This window comes from Formica exsecta, unplaced genomic scaffold (genome assembly GCF_003651465.1).
Source record: "Formica exsecta isolate Colony F162 unplaced genomic scaffold, ASM365146v1 scaffold500, whole genome shotgun sequence".
NCBI classification, from domain to species: Eukaryota; Metazoa; Arthropoda; class Insecta; order Hymenoptera; family Formicidae; genus Formica; species Formica exsecta.
Window position 1 is genome coordinate 935,600 of NW_021852243.1, and position 21,357 is coordinate 956,956.

Genomic DNA, 21,357 nt, shown 5'->3' on the forward strand with positions numbered 1-21,357 from the left:
TATATAGATATATATATATGCAGAATAAAAATATATTTTAAGTAATATTAAAAATAAGAATATACACCACAATACAGTGTTGCATTCTGAATCATATTTTGAATTTTTTGCTATTTTTGTCTACATTTGACACAGATTGTCAGATCATTAATTAGAACTTCAACAAGTGAATGTATTTTAGCCATCTTGGAGACATCTTCCTCATTTAGACAATCAAACAATGATCATTTATAAATCATCTGATGTTAAACTCAGTTGGGAACATTACAAAGATGGAGAAGGCCATACACACGGAGCTCCAAAGACCTGTGGTTACGTCAAGGAAAATTTAAGTACGGTGTTATCACACAATATAAATAATATATATATATTCTCTTTTGTGCTTTATAAAATTATTTCTAATTCTGTGACATTAATATTATGCACACTTTCTGGCATAGATTATACACTAAATGACGAGGACGACTCTGAGGAAAATGACAGCACAAAAAAGGATGACAGCAGAAGCAGGCTAAAAAGGCAAACAGAAACTTATGATTATGCACCAACAAAAACAAGATGCCCATTATTACTGGTTGCCGATTATCGATTTTATCAAGAAATGGGTGCCAGCAGTACAAAAACTACAATTAATTATTTGGTATATCTGAGCTTAATAGTATACAGTTGTTTATGTACATTGATTTGCAATTGTAATAATATTAATTTATTGCAGATAAGTTTGATTGATAGAGTACATAAGATCTACAATGACACTTTATGGATGGAACATAAAGAGGAAGATGGTTTCAAAGGAATGGGTTTTGTTATTAAAAAGATCGTTGTTCATAGTGAACCGACACGAGTGAGAGGTGGCGAAACACATTATAATATGATTCGCGAGAAATGGGATGTTCGTACATTGCTCGAGGTTATTATTTATATTAAAGAGTATTCCTTATTTTTAAAATTAAATATATCGTTTATTATTATATAATGTGTTAATGCAGGTGTTTAGTCGAGAATATAGCCATAAGGACTTTTGTTTGGCTCACCTATTTACCGATCTTAAGTTTGAAGGTGGTATTCTTGGATTGGCTTATGTAGGATCTCCTCGTAGAAATTCAGTGGGTGGTATATGTACACCAGGTCTGTATTTTAAAAAAGTATATTATGAATGTAATTAAATATTGTATAACAACAAAATATAATGCGACATTTATAAAATATTATCTTTTTCTCTCTCACAACACAACATAAATTATCAGAAAATTTATTCTCTTACAGAGTATTTCAAAAACGGATATACATTATATCTGAACTCGGGCCTAAGCTCCAGCAGAAACCATTATGGGCAGAGAGTAATTACAAGAGAAGCCGATTTGGTTACAGCACATGAATTTGGTCATAATTGGGGTTCTGAACATGATCCAGATGTTTCGGTAAATTATAGTTTAGATATTATTGTATATATCACAATTCCTTGAGGAAAGTGAAGATATTTGTACAAAAATATGTTATATATTCCCTTTGTTCATGAATTGTTGAAACTTGTACCGACATCCACTTTGTTCTGCAACAAATTTTATTTTTGTTCTGTTTCTTTGCAAGATTGGCATTTAATCTTTCGACATTATTGATTATAGAGTTGCAGTCCAAGTGCAAGTCAAGGTGGATCTTACTTGATGTATACTTACAGTGTTAGTGGTTATGATGTAAATAATAAGGTAAAGTATATATTCTATTAACACACACATTTCAATTTTTATCACAATATGATAAATTGAATATTCTAATGCATGTTTCTTGAGTGAGGTATTAATATAGATTACTTTTTTTGCTGTAGAGTCGTTCTTATATACATATATATATATTTTTTTTTTCCCATGTGTAGAGATTTTCGCCATGCAGTTTACGATCTATCAGGAAGGTCTTGTTAGCCAAATCTGGACGTTGTTTCTCAGAGCCAGAAGAATCGTTCTGCGGAAATTTGAGAGTCGAGGGCGACGAGGAATGCGACGCAGGTCTCTTGGGAACGGAAGATAATGATCCATGTTGTGACAAAAATTGCAAACTTCGAAGTAATCAAGGAGCGGTTTGTAGGTAACGTATACAATTACATCTCTATTTTTTCTACGATTTTACGATGAAAATCTTTAAACTATTTATATTCAGCAATGCAAAATGTTCATTTTATTTCTTTCAACAGTGACAAAAATTCCCCGTGCTGTCAAAGTTGCGCATATATGCCTGCAAGCGTGAAATGTCGCGATGCGCAATACGCCACTTGCGAACAAGAATCGCGTTGCACCGGAGCATCCAGCGAATGTCCAAGATCTCCGGCCATGATGGATGGTACTAGTTGTCTTGAACGTGGTCAATGCCGCGGAGGCAAATGTGTGCCATACTGCGAGACTCAAAATTTACAAAGTTGCATGTGTGACACAAGTATGTACTTTATCTTAATTTCTTATCTTAATTTCTTGTCAATAGGAACGATAAATGGCAGGAGAATTTTATCACGCTTATGTATCATTTTCTCATATCATATACAAGAAAAAAACTAAAATTTGTATTTTATAATTTAGTTTTACAAATTTGCAATTTATTTATGAGTAGTAGGCGATGGAGTAGTCTATTATTATGTGCAATATGGAACCAATTGCTACTTTCTGATCTTTCGATTCTATATTGCAATGCTTACTCTTTTTTTATCAGAATTAAAGAAAATTTGAAATATTATTTTATAAAGATATTTATAACTCTCATAAGAAGATGAAAAGTTTATCTTCAGCACTTTAAAATTGGTTATACATTACACAACTAATATGTTACATAATTAGTTATGTTATATACTGACAATATGCACTTGTATGTTGAAAGATATATATTGTTATTAATATTATAGTTACATGAAATTTTTGATTAACAGTTGGCGATGCATGTAAAAGATGCTGTAGAATGAGTTTGAATGAAACATGTTTTCCGATAGACCCACCAGACATTTTACCCGATGGGACGCCATGTATTCAAGGTTTTTGCAATCAGGTAAGACGATATTACAGGACTTTTTTTAATAAGAACTTTAATTGATTCTAATATATATACATTCGTTTAGGGCGCGTGCGAGAAAACAATTCAAGATGTAGTAGAACGATTTTGGGACATTATTGAGGATATAAATATCAATAAAGTTATGCGTTTTCTAAAAGATAATATAGTGGGTGCTGTAATAATCATTACTACTATCATATGGATACCAGCGAGCTGCGTTATCAGTTACATCGATCACAGACGTGTTAAAGAAAGCGAGAAGAAATGGCGATGGAAACATACGGACGAACTTATTCATCCGGACGAGCCAAGACAAGTAATTTACATTGGCGGTCAGCGACAAAGAGTACATGTTATGCATCAATCCTAAATCATGAATTTAGATTGTTTGCATTGTATTACGTATTTTATCTTCTAGTCAAGAAAATTCATATAGAGAATGTGATATTGGTCTAAAATAACTAAATATTATATTCTTTTTTTTTTTAATATTATGTATATAATTTTTACATAATTACTGTGAAATTTTAAATGAATTGTGTGATTGAACACAGCAAATGATACATTGCTATAGCGGAAAGGAATTAATTTATTTTTTTTTAATATTGGATACTAATTGTTTTTAAAGTATCATCTTCCAGCTGCTAGTACTTATTACTATCTAATCGCTACTTAATTAGAGTATTATTGTTATTTTACATTAAAATTTTATATAATTTTATATAATTTTAAAATAAATGAAAAACTTAGAAAATTTTTCTTTATAATAGTTATATAATGATTTACTTTCATAAAAAAGAATAACATTTTTATATGAAAATATTTTAATAATTTATATAATTTATATAATATATAATTATATAATATAGTCTCTAAAAATTATGTTATAATATCTAAATTGTTAATTATATAAGATTGTTTTTATCGCTTTTTCCAAATCTCTATTTTAGTACATATCTGATTATTAGTTATATGATAACAATAATTAATTTTTTTGATATCTATTTCTTTATTGTTTTCACTTTGACCTGAAAATTTTATAAAAACTTATATGAAGGAATAATAATATTTAATGATAAAACACATAATTAAAAGATAAAGTAAAGTTAGAGTAAATAAATAATCAAACACTAATTTAATTTCATTTAAATTAGTACTTATTCCTAATATGTATTATTAAGAAAATAAAATTTGTTTTTCTATTTTCATGCATTATATATTGTATTTCTGTTCTATCTCTATTATTATACAAAATATACCCAAAATGACATTTTTTATTTCTATCTTAACTTTTATTTAAAATGTGGAAAAAGATCATATTTAAAAATTTAAAAGTTTACACATTACTTCAAACCGTATTCTTCTAATATCGAGAAATACTTGAAGTTTAAATTAGCGACTTGCTTTGATTATCTTTTCCAAATCATGTGTTTTCTTGATGTTGAAGCTTGAGAAAAGATACAATTCTCGAAATTCTAATTTATTCGGCTTGTTTTCCCTTTTGTCAAAACATATTTTCTTAATACTGTGCCCGTAACATCGGCAGCGCGCACTTTCTCGGATTCTCGTATTCCGCGCAGACAAAAATAGCACGATAAATTACCCATCTTTCGTTACGCATTTTATTTTCGGAAATCAGAATATATAATAAATATTTTAAAAATTATATTTATATGTTTCTTTAGGGCTCGAATTTCGAACATGACCAACGCGAGAATGAGAATGGACTGCTACGTGCAAAAAAACACGAGGTGTGAAATTCGTGTTAAGAGAAAAAGAATTAAAACGAAATGTGTTGTAAATTGAGAAAGGTCGAAGGTTCCGAGAACTACTCGTTGAGGCTTGGAATTTATTATTATTCGATTTGGTCGTATTTATATTTATCATCGCATTCAAAAGCATGCTCTTTACTTGAGAATCATCAATTGCATAAAATATCTCGCAAAAAAAATGAATGATAAAATTTGTTTAATTTATTTGTAATTTAGTAATATATATATATATATATATATATATGTATACTTTGTTTTGCATTTTTGAGATATGATTTTTAGCGTAATCTTGATATGAATCAGGTACGATCAGGTAGCAATGGTCACAATATAATTAATATCAGTTAATATAGTAGTGAATACATTGAATACCTTTGAGGGTGCGTTCGTAAATTCCATCCGTGAGATAAGGCGACGTTTAGGGCCACTTCGACCAAACTTCGATTAATTTAATTGATGTCCGATATCCAATAGGAGAATTCCCAGCCATTTAGATAGAAGAAGAAGAAGAAGAAGAATAGGAGAATTCGTTTTTAAAACGAATCGATTAAAGCCCGTATCAGACTACGTATTGAAGATTGTAATTTGACCAATCAGAATAAAAGGAACTAAAATTTCCTTGTCCTGATTGGTCAAATTTCAATCTCAATACATAGTCTGACACGGGCTGAAGGTTGCGTTTCGATATTTCGATATTCACTGCCAGTACTGAAAATCTATAGTGTACGTGACGTAAACTATAAATTTTCAGTACTGGCGGTAAATATCGAAACGCAGCCTAAATTAATCAGAATTTGGTCGAAGTGGCCCTTAATTAACCAATCAGAAGAAAAGTAGCAAAGATTTCTTTGGTTAATTAAATGCTACTTTACTTCATAGATGGGATCATTGAACGCATCCTGACCTGATGATCGAAATATTTGCGCATGCGCGCGAAAATCTCGTGCAGAGGGATTTGTTAACTTCGTATCACTTAATCACATCCGTATTCTTCTCTGAATTATTGTACGTGCTGGTAGTACTGCGTCTCATGAGGGACGAAAATTCATCAAGAATAAAGAAGAAGATTATACGTGCTGCTCGTAATAATGTCCAAAGAAGAAATGGAAAATCTTACGCGTCGCCCCAACAAAAACTGCTCCGAATTAGATTGTCCGTTGAGATTGCCGGAGACCATCAATTTCGCGGCAGAGGAAGAGAAGATACTAAAAAAATGGGAGGAAGAGAAAACGTTTGAAAAGAGCGTGCAGTTATCGCAAAACAAGCCTAAATATGTGTTTTACGATGGACCGCCATTCGCCACCGGTTTACCGCATTACGGGCACATTCTTGCCGGCAACATAAAGGACATTGTGACGAGGTACGCGTATCAGCTCGGCTTCCACGTGGAACGTAAATTCGGTTGGGATTGTCATGGATTACCAGTGGAGAATGAGATAGACAAAGAATATAATATCAAGGGACCTGATGACGTGGCTAAAATGGGCATCAAAGAATACAATCTCAAGTGCCGTAAAATCGTGATGAGATATTCGAACGAGTGGGAAAAGATCACTGGACGAATGGGCAGATGGATGGACTTCCGTAAAGACTACAAAACCATGTATCCATGGTACATGGAGTCTATTTGGTACATCTTTAAGCAATTATATAATAAAGGTCTCATTTATAAAAGCTTTAAGGTGATGCCTTATTCTACTGCTTGTAATACAGTGTTGTCAAACTTCGAAGCTGGTCAGAATTACAAAGATGTTGTTGATCCATCTGTAGTGGTGGCCTTTCCTTTGCTTGATGAGCCAGGTGTGTCCCTGTTGGCTTGGACAACCACCCCTTGGACATTACCTAGTAACTTGGCCCTGTGTGTCAATCCTACCTTTGAATATGTAGAAGTTAAGGATAACGCTTCCGGTAATGTTTACATCATGTTAGAGACTCAATTAAAGCTTGTTTTCAAATCCCCAGATCTTTATACTATACAAGGTAAGAGAAAGGGCGTGGATCTGAAAGGAAAGGAATATGAGCCACTATTTCCATATTTCATGCATTGTAAAGAGAAAGGTGCTTTCAAAGTATTGAATGATACTTATGTTACATCGGAGACGGGAACTGGTATCGTCCATCAAGCTCCATTCTTTGGTGAAGACGATTATCGATGTTGTCTAGAAGCCGGTATAATAAAGAGAGAACAGAAGGTTATATGTCCTGTGGATAGCTGTGGTCGTTTCATAGAGCCGGTCCGCGATTTTCTCGGCATGTACATCAAGGATGCAGACAAGGAAATAATCAAATATCTCAAAGCTAACAAGAAATTGATCGTTAATAGTACAATAAAACACAGTTATCCGTTCTGCTGGAGAACCGACACACCACTTGTGTATAAAGCTGTACCATCTTGGTTCCTCAAGGTAGAGTTGATCAAGGACAAGCTATTGATGGCAAACAGTGCAACTTATTGGGTACCAAATTATGTGAAGGAGAAACGATTCGGCAATTGGCTGCGTGATGCCCGTGACTGGGCTATCAGCAGAAATCGCTACTGGGGCAACCCCATACCATTGTGGATCTCCGATGACCAGGAAGAAATCGTGTGTGTAGGCAGCATTAAGGAGCTGGAGGAATTGACGGGCACAAAAATAGAGGACCTTCATCGAGAGAGCATTGACCATTTGGAGATACCGTCGCAACGTCCTGGGCATCCGCCGTTGCGTCGCATCCCCGAGGTCTTCGACTGCTGGTTCGAGTCCGGTTCCATGCCGTATGCACAGAAGCATTATCCGTTCGACCAGAGGGAAGATTTCGAAAAACATTTCCCGGCAGACTTCATCGCCGAGGGGATCGATCAGACGCGCGGATGGTTCTACACACTTCTGGTAATATCCACCGCGCTGTTCGGTAAGGCGCCGTACAAGAATCTCATCGCCAACGGTTTGGTCCTCGCGGCCGACGGCCAGAAGATGTCGAAACGCAAAAAGAATTATCCCGATCCCATGGCCGTAATCAATAAATACGGAGCGGATGCCCTACGACTCTATCTGATCAATTCGCCGGTCGTAAAAGCTGAGAATCTACGATTCAAAGAGGAGGGTGTTCGGGATATTATCAAGGACGTTCTTCTACCCTGGTACAACGCGTTTCGGTTTCTTGTACAGAATGTCGACCAATTTGAGAGAGAGACGGGAAAAAGATTTGTATTTGATGAAACAAATCTTTCTTTCTCCATCGATGGAATGGACAGATGGATTTTATCTTGCACCCATACGCTATTGGTTTTCGTGAAGAAAGAGATGAAAGAATACAGATTGTACACTGTAGTACCTTATTTAATAAAATACATAGACAATCTTACAAACTGGTACGTGAGAATGAACAGGAAGCGTTTCAAGAGCGAGGCGAACTTTAATGATCGTAAGGATGCGTTAAATACTCTATTCCTAGTTATTTACACAATGGTGCGAGTCTACGCACCATTTACGCCGTTTTTAACAGAATATATGTTCGATTGGTTGAAAAAGTGGTTGCGTATGGAGGATGACACCAGTGTACATTTTCAAATGTTCCCAAAACCACGTAAGGATTTGATAAACGTGAGGCAGGAGAAGGGTATATCACGCATGCAGACTGTCATCGAATTGGCGCGTATCGTGCGAGACAGGAAGACCATACCCACGAAATATCCCTTGCGGGAAATGGTAGTGATTCACCACGATGAAGATATGTTGACGGACATTCTTCTGCTAGAATGTGAAATATGTGAAGAACTCAATATCAAACGACTAACAGTCACTACCGATAAGGAGGAGTATGGTGTGACCTTAAGAGCCGAACCAGATCACAAGATCCTCGGTGCTCGCTTGAAAGGAGAATTCAAGCAGATTACGCAGGCCATTAGAGAACTATCAGACGAACAGTTGCAAAAGTTCGTCGACACGAAAGAAATTGTCGTGCAGGGTCATAAACTTGAAGAGCAGGATCTACGCTTGATGTTCAACTTTGCTGGTCCGACTGCTCAAGAATTATCGAAGCAATATGAAGCTCACAGTGAAGGAAGCTTACTAATCCTCCTAGACATCACTTTCGACGAGAAGCTATATAACGAAGGAATAGCGCGGGAAGTCATCAATCGAGTACAGAAGTTGCGGAAAAAGTCTAATCTTATACCATCTGATAAAGCTATCGTGTTTTACGGTATCGAGGACATGGATAGTACATTGGCCAAGGTGATCGTCAGCCACAAGGAATTTATCAAAAACACGACCAAAACTCCGTTAAAAGATATATCGGAGTTTTCTCAGAATACCGATTACGTTATTCTTTTTAGTGAAAGACAGACAATCAAAGAGGAAACAGTTACTTTGTCATTGGCTCGAACCGAAATGACTGAAGAGGATAAGAGCGTAAATGTGCGCCCTCACGTCTTCATTACACTCGTGGGTATAAAACCGAGATTCGATGCGGCATTCAATGGTCATAAAAGTCCTGTGAGAGTGTGGTTATGCGTTGATCATCTTGGTATTATCACACATGAACGTCTGAAACAGGAGATTGAGTTGATATTCGGTATTTATGATACTTCGTACGACTTGTATGTCAATAATAAGAAGTTTACTATAACGATGGACAATACGCCAGTAGATATAGACTTGTTAAATAAACAGACGATAAAAGTCGTCAAGCCAGGAATGTCATTGCCATCCGACGAAGAGCTATATAACGACGGACTGATGAGAGTTTCGTTATCAATGTGACAGATTGAAAGGGAAAGCAAAGCGGTAAATCTCATAAACAAAAATCGTTATTACTTTATAATATGTAAGTTCCTACAAAAGAGATAATGTTTTACAATATTACATCTTTAAATTAGGTGAAAGTTGAGTGAGATCTAAACTATTCAATTTTTTTCATCAATAAAAGTATTTATACTATAAAGCATTAGAAAATAATATTTATCTCTTAAGTTAACATTGCAACGTGTTCTTTCCTTTTGTTTATTTTATATACATAATGATTTAATATTTAAAATTTAACATTATTATGTATAATGCAGTCTTTTTCAATAAAAGTTATATTCATATTGATCATTTCGTAAATTAAAAAAATAAAAATTATAAAAATTGTATACATATTTTGAAGATTAATTCTTTTCCATAATTTTATTACATTTATTTTCCTATCTTGCATATCATGTTTGAATATTATAAAAAATAATTCGTGAATATACTGCAATATTATATTGTGTGAAAAAACATTAGCGAAAGTTAGATAATATAAACTTTAACAAGTTAGTATTTAAAAAAATGTTGGTTTATATTTATTTTAGAAAAGAAGGAGAGCATATGTAAGATAAAAGTATCAAATGAATAGATACATTTATTGGCATTTTAAAACAATCATAATATATAATTATTAATTTAATTTTAACAAATTATATGATACAGTAAGTAACAGAGATAATAGTATATTTCACCCATCTTCTTGTTATATCATATTCGAGATTTTAACCGTTTGCCATAAATATCCATTCAGTTTTCTTAGAAAAGGCTGATTTTATTGATGCATCCTTTCTCACATAAGAATTGTACAACATAAGAAAATATTGCATACTTCTAGCTTGCAATACTTTGATGTAGACCATAGGTAATGCAATATCCTTTTTTCCAAATTTATTATCCATGTAGAACTCAAATAATTTTTAGTGGTAACTGCAATCTTACGCATTATTATACATAACTATTTAATGATATCCACACAATACTTGAATATGTAAAATAATTTCATTAAACTCCGCGAATATAAAAACATTTATGATATATACTTGATGCTAATTGTCATTCACATAGCACCAACAATACAACGCACTACAAAAAGATCGAAGAAAATAATTAACTATATAAATAAATATATTTTTAGAATGTATATTTTTATATATAATATTCGTTCCTTTTATATTTAAAGTTAATTAAAATCATAATTAAGATTGAAATAAATAAATTAATGATTTGTCAATATTTAATGCTTATGTTTTCTTACTGAATAGTAAATTATCTTTTCAGAATTATATTTAGCAAAGAAAAATGACTTGCATAACTTACATTATGCAAGATATTTTTCTAATTATTGGAAAAATATAATACAAACAAGTAATATTTTTTGTGGAAAATACTTGTATATATAATATACACTTATTATATTGGAAATTTTCCACAAAAAAATGTCATTAATTTTTACGCGATAATTTAGCGCCTCCTATACTTCTATATAGAATGCGTAATTATTTTTGTAACCAGTTTAAATATAATCTGAAAGAAATTTATCTCAAATAGAAATGTGCATTGCACGTTATATTATATTCTGCAATCTCTTTTTAATTAAACCATTTATGGAGATACAAATCAAGATTACATTATCAACACCTATAAAAGTGGTAAAAATCAAATGATAGAGCAAATTCGTCTTTGTTAACGATAAATCTGATTTCGAAAATGTTACGCTAAAAGCAAATGCTCAGCGACTAAGATTGCTATTTGATTAATCAAATAGTAATCTCGTTAAACCAAGTGCATATGTAATATATGTTAAACCATTTTAAAGTGCTTTCATTAACATACACAACGTAATGATCGCCGTTTTATTCAACGTTTCGAATGTTATCTTGATCGGGAAAGAAATTACTAAATAGGGAGACAGTAAAGATAGCTGTTAGCGCGTAAAGTGCAAGCGTGGTTGTCGCAGTAAAGAGTTGAGCGTAATGGTACCGCGAGTACCACGCGAGACCTAAGACAATCGTCAGAATGCTTACTAAGAGACGACTTAGATCCCATTCGTTGTGCACCGAACTGAGACCCGTGCCGGTGGGCAGATCCGAGAACGGTTGAGAATTAAAATAGATGGACGACGAGTTATCTAATGTAGACGTCTGAGACGATGGTACAGTAGTCGGTCGTGGTTGATGCACCCAGCAATGGACCACGCAATCGTTGAATAAGCCGCATTGCTCAAGAGTTTGAGTGTCGGGCTGCAACACGCGGCCATTGAATACTAATCGCACTGATTTATGCGCTTCCAATTCCATTTGAAAATGCCTCCTGCAAAATCGAGATTATCGAATTAATTCTTTTGCATACTTTATGATGATTTTATAAATAATATAGGATGAATTATATATATATATATATATATAATATACATTTAAAAAATATATAATATACTAACTATATTATTCATATTAAAGTATCACAGATTGTTATAAAACGCAGTATAATACAAAATAAAATGCAATTCTTTAATAATAAAAACATAATATATATAAATTTATATTAAGTAATTACCTTTTAAAATCACCTAGCATTTCTTTAAGACTGCCAGTGACTAATTTCTGATCATCATTTATGAATTTCAATTTTATGGTGATTTCATTACTATCGCTTAGAGTCGAGTCTTCTGTTGTACATTCTGACGAACCACTGCAAGTGGTTTGGTCTAATGTATTTGTATCAGAATTATCTGCCTTAGCAGATCTTTGTAGCAGTGATGGGTCATCGTTATTGAATGAATCCATGGCTTCGATAAGTACCTCTTCTGTTGCCGTAGACTCCATCGGTCTAGCGACTTCTCGAGAAGTTTCACTAATATCTAATATATCACACAATATAAAAGAGATTCAACTATGCAAAGAAAAAAAGACACGGAAGAAATATTTACCCATGACAGATGCATTTGGACAGTTTGATTGCATACTATCATTATTATCCGAAGTTGTCTCAGTCGTTTCATCTTCTGTTGTTTCTAAATTCGGAGGCCGACCAACATCCTGGGGGCCAAGACTGCTTGTGTTTTGATGATTTGCTCTTATCGTCGCGATACGCGTCGGCGTCCGGTCACGCAATATAAGTACAGTGCGTATCAGTGGCTGATCCGCTATATTTGTCGAACACCAAGCAAGCCATCCAACCAGCAGTATACTCATGACAATGAAAAAGTCTGTGACTTCATCACCAACTCCCTCAATCAATGACATCTTACTCAAGATAGATCTGTCAAGATAATAATAATATTAATAAAATTGTCTGCATTACATTATGATAATATAAACAGATATTAATCAGCATCTGTTTAAATATTAGTCATAAGATGACATTATTGATAAAATTGCTCGACAATTACAATCATCATTAATATCAAAATTTTGGATACTTAAGACTTAAATTCCTTATTAGTATAAAATAGCAATTATTTTTGGCACATCTCATGATGTCTAATTATCACAAGCAATTAATAATAATGGAACAAAAAGATGTAGCGTACGTAGCAATAAAAATTCGTCAGCTGAGAGGTTATCTCGTCGAAAAACTTTGTTTGTCAACACAAAACGATGTTTCGAAGTAGACGCTGCTCCTTTCTCAGAAACGACGAACGATGCTTCATGACAATGCAATCCGACGATTCTAAGAGAAAACGCGTGATCTAAAGAAAAAAAAATTACGTCGCGTTCGTTAAATCGTCCCTTCGAGTGAACTCGTTCGACACGTCGTTTTAATCGACGAGAGAAACGTCGTCTCTTCGTTACGTATTGCTCTCAATGCTGTCGACGTATATCGCGAATGCAATAATGATTATTAACTGCGAGATGTTTGCGAAAATCCGATCGACAAACATCTGGAGATGACGTAGATAGTAGTTTGTGACAGATAGCGACTGAACCGACTGAACTGGTAAATAATTAATGTGCGATCGTCTTGCTCTATCTCTCTCTCTCTCTCTTTCTTTCTCTACTTGTGAAATTACCAACTTCGATTATCGCATTCGAATAAATTTTTTCCATCGCTATCTACATTGTAACAAACATGTTTTAGAAAGAAATCATATATCTATGACAAAAGTTTATCAATATTGGAAAAATCACCTCTGACATTTAATTCGAGGTTTATTTATATTGCACTCGACATAAACTTATACTATTATTTTGACGATAGTGAATTTTACTAGGCCGTCGTTATTGAAAAAATAAATCGTATTCAACATATATTTAAGATTACGATTCTCGGCGCGTATAATAGTTTAATTTGCATCTTTCTATTTTTAGCGGTTTCACTCAATAACTTTTGTGCTAGTAATCGCCATTATATAATCAATATACACATATCATATCATATTAACTTTCAACAGAAAAATATGAAATTCATGCATCATGAACATTCATGCAGGATCGGATTCAAAAGATCGGGGAACGCGCGCATACCCACCACAAAATTTTAATCGTTAGTTTTTAGAAACACTTTTCAATTAATGTCGATTGAGTTTAACATACGGAATTTGTATGTATCATTTTAAACTTAATTATCTTTTTCTAAAGTGTGCAAAAAATGTAGGCGAACTGAAATCCGAAAATAAGATCTTTAAGTCCTTTTGTTGCAGTAAAAACGCATTTATACATCTTCATAATTTCCTCATAAGACTTTATTCATATAGTCGTCATAAATCTTGAGAAGAGAAACGGGTGTTCTAGGAGTGACGGTTTTGAATGCGGCTATGAAATGTTCCTTAATAACAACAGTGGCGTCAAGATCCTCTTCTAACGCTTTCATGGCGGCTTCGTGACATATCGCTTGGATTTCTGCACCGGTGTAACCTTCCGTTAGAGAAACCAGATCCGCGATATTTACTTCATCCGCGATCGGCATATTTCGCAATTTTATGTTGAATATTTCTCGTCTGGTTTCTTCATCCGGTAATCCGACGTATATTATACGGTCTAATCGTCCAGGTCGGAGAAGTGCCTGATAAAATTATCGTTGACGTAATATCATTGTCACAATCATAATATTATAGATAACAAAATATTAGATAACATTGTTATTATCAGATAAAATAATGATGATAGCGCGCGATTATTGTTATAATATAAATATAGCCAATTAGATAAAAGAAAATTTTATACTATAGATAAAAAGAAAATAACTCAGAGAGATAATAAAATATTTCATATTGAGAAGTATTGACAGAAATTTTCTTTCAAAAAATGCTGATTCTCAGAATCAATTATACTACTCCAATTATATGCGTTAATCAATGATATATAGGGAAAATTACTTTGTCAATTTTATCCGGTCGATTAGTAGCCGCTACTAATGTGACGCTTCCCAGAGTAATGACACCGTCGAGTTCAGTCAATAATTGAGCCAGCACTCGTTCCTGCACGTTGCTGCCGCTACCATTGGAAGAAGAACTTCTCTCACTACCTAATGCATCTATTTCGTCAATAAATATGATAGACGGTGCTACCTGTCTCGCCTTTCGGAATACTTCTCTTACAGCTTTTTCGGATTCGCCGACCCATTTCGAAAATAACTCTGGACCCTACAAACAATTTTACCATGCAGTAACGGAAATATAATCAGCATTAAATAACTTACCTTAATATTGAGGAAATTTACTTTACTCTCGGTAGCGAGAGCTTTCGCGATCATAGTTTTCGAACATCCTGGCGGTCCGAACATTAAAACACCTCTAGGAGGTGTAATACCCATTCTTACAAATGCTTCAGGATGTTTTAGCGGCCACTCAACAGCTTGTTTTAATTTTAGTTTCAAGTCCTTCTGTCCACCGATATCTGACCATCTTACATTTGATACTTCCACCAAAACTTCCTTCATAGCTGAAGGTTTTGTTGTAATCAAAGCATGATGAAAATCAATCATAGTTATCTTTGGTTCATTGTTGAACATAGTCTTGTCTTTTTGCTGACGTTTCACTGTATTAATTATCGCTTTCGAACACAAACCATATAAATCTGCACCAACGAAACCATGAGTGACAAATGAGATGTTCTGTATATCCTCATGTAAAAGTGTATTAGGGATCTTTGAAAGTAATTTTATCAGTATTTCTGTTCGCATGTTTGGAGTTGGTACATAAATTTCGAATTCCATGTCCAATCTGCCAGGTCTTCTCAGAGAACTATCTACGAAATCTAATTTCGTGGTTGTAGCCATTATTAATATATCACTGTTGGTACTTTGTAGATCATCAAAAAGTGTTATTAGTTGAGCAAGAACTCTCCTCTCATGATCTGTGCTGGAGTTACTTCTCTTGGGACACAAATTGTCTATGTCTTCCAATAATATTATACTAGGAATATTTGACATTGCTTTGTTGAATATCTCTTTGAGTTTATTTTCTGTTTCACCGATAGACTTGCTGTAGATATCTGAACTATACACAACAAATGTGTTAACGTTACATTCTGAAATTATAGCATTGGCTATCATGGATTTACCAACACCAGTGGGACCATATAACAATATTCCTTTACTTACACCAAAGTGCTCTATGCTTCTGTATTTGCCAATACCTATTGTAACTACATCTTTTATATCGGATATGAGAGCACTGTATCCTCCTATATCTTCGATTCTATATTTCTTTTTTGGGATACTATTTCCATCTTTTGCAATATTCAAAACTGTCCATTTTGTTGTATACAATGCTTTATAAAAAGTTATTTTTGTTTGAGTAGTTGTCAGATTTATGTTTTTAAAAGCTTCTGATAAATCATTTCCATCTAATGTTTCAGTTTGCTCTTTCTGGATTTCATCTGTTCTGATTTGAACAATTTTATATACCATCTTCTTTCCGTAGTATGGAACGCTTATTCTATTGCCAATAGCAAATATTTTGTGCTCGTTAAAATATTTTACAATATTATCAAGTTCTGCACTTATGTTAGACATTAAATGTTTTCCCAATTGATTCACTACAATCTCTTTAGCAATATAGATATCAGATTTTAACAAATATACTTTTACTAATCCCACAAGATTATTTAACTCAATGGCTGTAAATAATAAAAGAGAAAAATTAGTTTTCTTAATTTCTTCAAACTTAATAAATAAATGAATTTGGTATATTTACCATGTTTTGTTAAAGAGACACTTGTCAAACTTTTCTCATTAGTTGGCCAAGCTGTTTTAACTACTACCTCATCTTTGGTCACAATAACAGTCGGTGATCCAATAGCAATATCGCATAGTTGAAAAGCAGACTGTGATATAAACACCATATCATTAGCATCCCTCTCAGAAATATGTTTGGGTAATTCTACGAGATACATGATTGTGGACTAAAGAGATATGCAAATAAAAATTACAATTACAATTAAACAGCTATATACCTTGTGATTGGAAAATTTCTATCGTGCTGTATAAAACCCCATTAGATATAAAAGAATGGTTCCAACTTTCCGTGGAAGGTGGACAGTTTGCTTCGTGCAATAAAATATCTTTCTGGGTCAAAGCACATTGACACTTGTCGCACTGTTGCCACGACGACGATGTCAAACTTTTTCTCGATTTAGTAGACATTCTGCAAATATAACATATTGATTAAAGAACATCATGTTCTTATATACATACAGTAATTTATTAAAGTAAACATTTAGTTCAATCCGTTAAATTTTAGTAAAAACACTCTTCTATATCTTTTTAAACAAAAATAAAAATTTGCGAACTAAAAGTCGTTGTTTGAAATTATAAAGAAAGTTTAATTTCCAATATAATTAAAATTCCACTAAAATGTCAAAAAATTACAAATTTTCTAACCTTCAAAAACCACACTTTTAACGGCTTATAACTTTCTTTATAGTAAATTAAAGAATTTCTCCTTTTGGAATCTTTATTTATATATAAAAAAAGACTGCAAATGGGAGAATTTTTATCAAAATCTCAGAAGTAGAAAATTTATTTTAATACGCTCATTAAAAGGTTAAGTTCTTCTTCTTCTTCTTTTTATGGCTGGTCTGAATGTTTGGACAGCTATTCAATCCGAGACCCAAATCCACATCTACTGGAGGATTGGACTGGTGGCTATGGTATTTAAATTCCAAGTATCCAGGAAGATTGAATGCTTCGATCTGATTGAAAAGGTGTTGATGTGTCTTGAATGTATTGGTTAACGACTCTAGATTGTAGTATTGGTCATTAGCTGGATCATGAGCGATTTGCTCTAAGGTGCGATGCAATGGGTGAGTAGTGCGAGCTTTGATTTTACAAATAAGTTTTTCTGTGAGGAGTTGCCATCTGGAGGCCAAAGGCTGTTCTCCGTTAATATCCAATAGTACATTGGTAGGTGTCATACACATCATACCGGTGACAGTTCTAAGAGCGGCATACTGCAGTCTAGAGGTCTTAAGGTAGAGTGCTTCATCAAGAGGGTGGAACACTTGGCAGCCCCAATCAAGCAGAGGTCTGATGAATCCTTTATATATGGTGAGTAGTGTATTTGGATGGGCTCCCCATTTGATGCCTGAGATCGCTTTAAGAATGTTGATCCTGGGAATGGTCCTGTTTTTTAGTTTGTTGATATGAGCTCTCCATTTTAATTCCGAATCGAGGTAAATCCCCAGAAAACGAGGCGACCAGGAAATTGGAATGTTAGTGTTGTCTAATTTGAGGAAAAAATTGTTGTTCCTAAGTAATACACGAAGATTCCTCGGTTTCATAGACGAGAAAATGGTGTAAGCTGATTTCTCAGGGGCGATCTTTAGACCAAGACGTCCGAAAAACACCTTCAGACTTTCGACAGCCACGCCGAGTTGATCCTTTATTGAATCCAAGCTGTTATCCATGTAATATATGGCAATATCATCCGCGTACATTAGTATTTTCATATGCTCTGGAAAGCAAGAATGAGCCAATGCTACGTATATATTGAACAGAGTAGGACTGAGAATGGAACCCTGTGACAATCCTCGGTCGGTACTTCTAGTTTGAAGAGGGATACCAGCTGCGTATCCTGTAAGGTTTCGGTTGGTGGTGGTTTTCTTGATAAAACTTATGATCTTCTGAGGAAGGCCAAATTTCTCAAGTAGAATTAAAAGGGCTTCTGGTAATACGTTGTCAAAAGCGCCGACCAGGTCCAAAAAGACGACTCCGGTGAATTTACGGTGTCTGTTAGCCAAATGGATATCAGTAATGAGAGTAGCCACATTATCCATGCAGGAGAGACCTCTACGAAATCCGAATTGATGTTGTGATAATACCTTGTTGTTTTCGGCCCACCACTCAAGGCGTTTTAGGATTAATTTTTCAAAGATTTAATGTTGATTATTTGCGAGGGATATAGGTCTTAATGCCTTTTTTCCACCAGGTTTTGGAATAAAGACCGTGAAGTAGTTGTTCCATTGCGATGGATATGACCCTTTATTAAAAAAACAGTTGAAAATTTTGAGAATCAACTTGTAGGGGTACCCCGTGAGGTGGACGAGTCCAACCCTGATCCACACCAGGGCCCGGATCCGGATCAATACCCTGCATGAGAGCGGTGGCCTCTTTTTGAGTGATTTATTATAGGCCATGAGTTTTTTAATATCTCTTTGATTTCTAAAGACTGGACACTTATTGTCCGAAGCTTCGTGTTCAGTGTCGAGAAGCTTATGCCTCTTGCAATTGATGCAACACGGAGAGACTTTATCGCAGGTATCTCCATTGTGTGAAGAAGAAAGCAAACCACATCTATGGCAAATAGCATTAGTGTCAGGAGTGCGACAAATTTTTATATTGTGTCCGTATCTCTGACATCTGTGACAGCGCACAACTCTTTGTATAAATGGTTCAAGAGTAATCCTTTTTCCCATGTATATAATACTAGGAGGAGGAGTAGTAGTTCTGAAACGAAAGATATATGAATCTGTTTCAATATATTTTGTCTCCAATACGTTATCTTTATTTTTAGAGCGAATAGCTCTTTTCAGTCTTGAGACTTCAAAGGGAGGGATCCACATAACTTCCCAACCGGGAGGGGGGCGAACATTCGCCAGTATTTCCTCTGGTGAGTCGTCGTCGTCGATGCCTCTTACAACGAATTGTTTAATGACTTTAAAATTAAGGAATATAAGCTAACCATTTTTCACCGGGAAAAGTAAGGTTAATACGTTTATTGAAAGATTCTCTCTCTATAAACCTGTTGGCAGTAGTCGTCAGCGAAAAGGACAGAAAATTTATTACTCCCGATAGTTTTAAGATCAAAAGCGTTTTTGAATGTCTCAATAAACTTTGTAATGCGCTTACCAAAAGCGATGATACCATAAATACCTGAAGGAGATTTTTTTCCCTTCCTATTAGCTTTGTCTATATGATCATCCGCATTGTTGATGTCCATAGTGTCGGATGTTTTTTCAGATGTGCTTTTGCTGGAGTTGGCCGAGTTAGAGTTTGGATCAAACTGTTCCCCGGCTGAGCTCTGCACCTCGGAAGACGGAATGGACGAAGAGCGAGAAGAGGCGATTTTTTCAATATATACTATATAAGGCGCCTTAGAATCAAGCGTATATTTATTGTTTGTGCGGGGGTCCATCTTTTCAAGAGCTTTTACTGGAGTTGGCCGAGTTAGAGTTTGAATCAAACTGTTCCACGGCTGAGCTCTGCACCTCAGAAGACGGAATGGACGAAGAGAGAGAAGAGGCGATTTTTTCGATATATACTACATAAGGCGCCTTAGAGTCAAGCGTATATTTATTGTTTGAGCGGGGGTCCATCTTTTCAATGGAGAGCCTTTTAATCGTTTTTGACAAATACTCGTGAGAAGAGTCAGAAGACATTGTCCTTTTTGCCCGAATTATACTGCGAATCTGAGATTCAACTGATTCAACAGGTTTGACTGGCTCAATATTAGTCTGTAGTAAATGGTTATTGTCAGGAAGAGGGGAGTTGATAGGATCTTCAGGCTCGTATTCCATTTTGACTATCAATCAGTCAATCAAGGTATCACGAGGATCCAAAAGTGAGGAGTATATGAAAATTCTTTCTTTCCAGAGAAAGACTCTAGATATGGCAATATGTCCGACCAACTGGTCGAAGCACAAAGGACACAATGAAAGTGTCACTAAATAAGCGGAACGTCCGCTAAAAACGGGAAGATTATACTTTCCCGATCACCACTAATGAATTTACACTTACTATAATTAGTAACAAAATTCACAACTCAATTCAAAGGAAATAATCTTTGAAAATTCAAAAAAAGGTTAAGTTAGACTTATAATCATAGACATAGTATATCTAGACCATAGACATAGTATATCTACACCGAGTGTTGAAGAGTGGGAGCCGAGGTGCACGTAGAAAAGGACATACTCTGTTTCGTGCCCCTTGCGTTCTCTCTCGCTCGCATGTAGCATAGCGAAAGAGAGCGCTATGCTCTGTGCGAGCGAGAAAGAACGCAAGTGGCACGAAATAGAGTATGTCCTTTTCTACGTGGGCATCGGCCCCCACTCCTCAACACTCGGTCTAGATATACTATGGCCGGTATTCATAGTCCGTTCTTATATCCAAGATCGTCTTAAGTGTGGTCTTGGGTCGTCTTAAGATCCCATTCAACCAATGAAATGGCCGCATAGTATCTTAAGATCGTACTTAAGACGATCTTGAATATAAGAACGGACAAAAAAACAAATGGTTGATAACTTCAATTGTATTGAAGTGATTGAATATGATGTGGTTAATTAAATCTAAAAAGCAGAATATTTATGAATATTCTTAAACCCCAGACATTCATAATTACCCCG

General features: G+C 34.6%; 5 protein-coding genes across 7 annotated transcripts in view; 2 read left to right on the plus strand and 3 right to left on the minus strand.

Moving 5' to 3' along the window:
* The window catches only part of LOC115241593 (ADAM 17-like protease), a 7,078-nt gene extending 2,946 nt beyond the window's left edge, over positions 1-4,132 (plus strand). Inside the window, exons 5-14 of the mRNA XM_029817419.1 lie at positions 182-332; positions 441-640; positions 716-910; positions 990-1,128; positions 1,267-1,421; positions 1,626-1,706; positions 1,874-2,082; positions 2,189-2,427; positions 2,912-3,027; positions 3,098-4,132. Of these exons, the coding sequence (XP_029673279.1) occupies positions 182-332; positions 441-640; positions 716-910; positions 990-1,128; positions 1,267-1,421; positions 1,626-1,706; positions 1,874-2,082; positions 2,189-2,427; positions 2,912-3,027; positions 3,098-3,403 (1,791 nt within the window). The 3' untranslated portion in view covers positions 3,404-4,132. The remainder of the gene's footprint in view (positions 1-181; positions 333-440; positions 641-715; positions 911-989; positions 1,129-1,266; positions 1,422-1,625; positions 1,707-1,873; positions 2,083-2,188; positions 2,428-2,911; positions 3,028-3,097) is intronic.
* A 1,464-nt stretch (positions 4,133-5,596) lies between these two features.
* On the plus strand, positions 5,597-9,878 carry LOC115241643 (isoleucine--tRNA ligase, cytoplasmic). Its single transcript, XM_029817486.1, has one exon. The coding sequence runs from the start codon at positions 5,894-5,896 to the stop codon at positions 9,548-9,550; it is 3,657 nt and encodes a 1,218-aa protein (XP_029673346.1). The 5' UTR covers positions 5,597-5,893; the 3' UTR covers positions 9,551-9,878.
* A 263-nt stretch (positions 9,879-10,141) lies between these two features.
* LOC115241645 (transmembrane and ubiquitin-like domain-containing protein 1) lies at positions 10,142-13,531 on the minus strand. 2 transcript variants are annotated; one of them, XM_029817490.1, is made up of 4 exons: positions 13,107-13,531; positions 12,540-12,835; positions 12,131-12,434; positions 10,142-11,887 (listed from the first exon to the last, which is right to left on the minus strand). In XM_029817490.1, exons 2-4 carry the CDS (start codon positions 12,817-12,819, stop codon positions 11,431-11,433), a joined length of 1,041 nt encoding a protein of 346 aa, XP_029673350.1. In that variant the 5' UTR covers positions 12,820-12,835; positions 13,107-13,531; the 3' UTR covers positions 10,142-11,430. The 2 variants fall into 2 exon arrangements, with proteins under 2 accessions (XP_029673350.1, XP_029673348.1); XM_029817488.1 differs by having other exon boundaries at positions 12,504-12,835.
* Positions 13,532-14,047: 516 nt separating this feature from the next.
* On the minus strand, positions 14,048-17,568 carry LOC115241644 (ATPase family protein 2 homolog). 2 transcript variants are annotated; one of them, XR_003884932.1, is made up of 7 exons: positions 17,399-17,568; positions 16,972-17,162; positions 16,713-16,898; positions 15,215-16,635; positions 15,084-15,158; positions 14,892-15,009; positions 14,241-14,578 (listed from the first exon to the last, which is right to left on the minus strand). XR_003884932.1 is itself a non-coding variant. In XM_029817487.1 (6 exons), the coding sequence occupies exons 2-6, from the start codon at positions 17,159-17,161 to the stop codon at positions 14,249-14,251; spliced, it is 2,394 nt and encodes a 797-aa protein (XP_029673347.1). In that variant the 5' UTR covers position 17,162; positions 17,399-17,568; the 3' UTR covers positions 14,048-14,248. The 2 variants fall into 2 exon arrangements, 1 of the variants encoding a protein (XP_029673347.1); XM_029817487.1 differs by having other exon boundaries at positions 14,048-14,578; positions 14,892-15,158.
* Positions 17,569-19,043: 1,475 nt separating this feature from the next.
* LOC115241596 lies at positions 19,044-20,775 on the minus strand. Its single transcript, XM_029817422.1, has 2 exons — positions 20,159-20,775; positions 19,044-19,977 (listed from the first exon to the last, which is right to left on the minus strand). The coding sequence occupies exons 1-2, from the start codon at positions 20,530-20,532 to the stop codon at positions 19,731-19,733; spliced, it is 621 nt and encodes a 206-aa protein (XP_029673282.1). The 5' UTR covers positions 20,533-20,775; the 3' UTR covers positions 19,044-19,730.
* Between the last annotated feature and the right edge of the window lie 582 nt (positions 20,776-21,357).

Excerpts from the sequence above, each read along its gene's own strand:
- LOC115241643 (XM_029817486.1), top strand. The coding sequence starts at position 5,894 with ATGTCCAAAGAAGAAATGGAAAATCTTACGCGTCGCCCCAACAAAAAC.
- LOC115241645 (XM_029817488.1), bottom strand. The coding sequence starts at position 12,819 with ATGTCATTGATTGAGGGAGTTGGTGATGAAGTCACAGACTTTTTCATT. Across the intron at positions 12,435-12,503 it reads TCCAAATGCATCTGTCATGG|ATATTAGTGAAACTTCTCGA; the intron begins GTAAATATTTCT and ends GTGATATATTAG. Across the intron at positions 11,888-12,130 it reads ATGCTAGGTGATTTTAAAAG|GAGGCATTTTCAAATGGAAT; the intron begins GTAATTACTTAA and ends TCGATTTTGCAG.
- LOC115241644 (XM_029817487.1), bottom strand. The coding sequence starts at position 17,161 with ATGTCTACTAAATCGAGAAAAAGTTTGACATCGTCGTCGTGGCAACAG. Across the intron at positions 16,636-16,712 it reads TGTCTCTTTAACAAAACATG|CCATTGAGTTAAATAATCTT; the intron begins GTAAATATACCA and ends TATTATTTACAG. Across the intron at positions 15,159-15,214 it reads TAAATTTCCTCAATATTAAG|GGTCCAGAGTTATTTTCGAA; the intron begins GTAAGTTATTTA and ends AATTGTTTGTAG.
- LOC115241596 (XM_029817422.1), bottom strand. The coding sequence starts at position 20,532 with ATGGAATACGAGCCTGAAGATCCTATCAACTCCCCTCTTCCTGACAAT. Across the intron at positions 19,978-20,158 it reads GCCAACTCCAGTAAAAGCTC|ATCTGAAAAAACATCCGACA; the intron begins TTGAAAAGATGG and ends CAGCAAAAGCAC.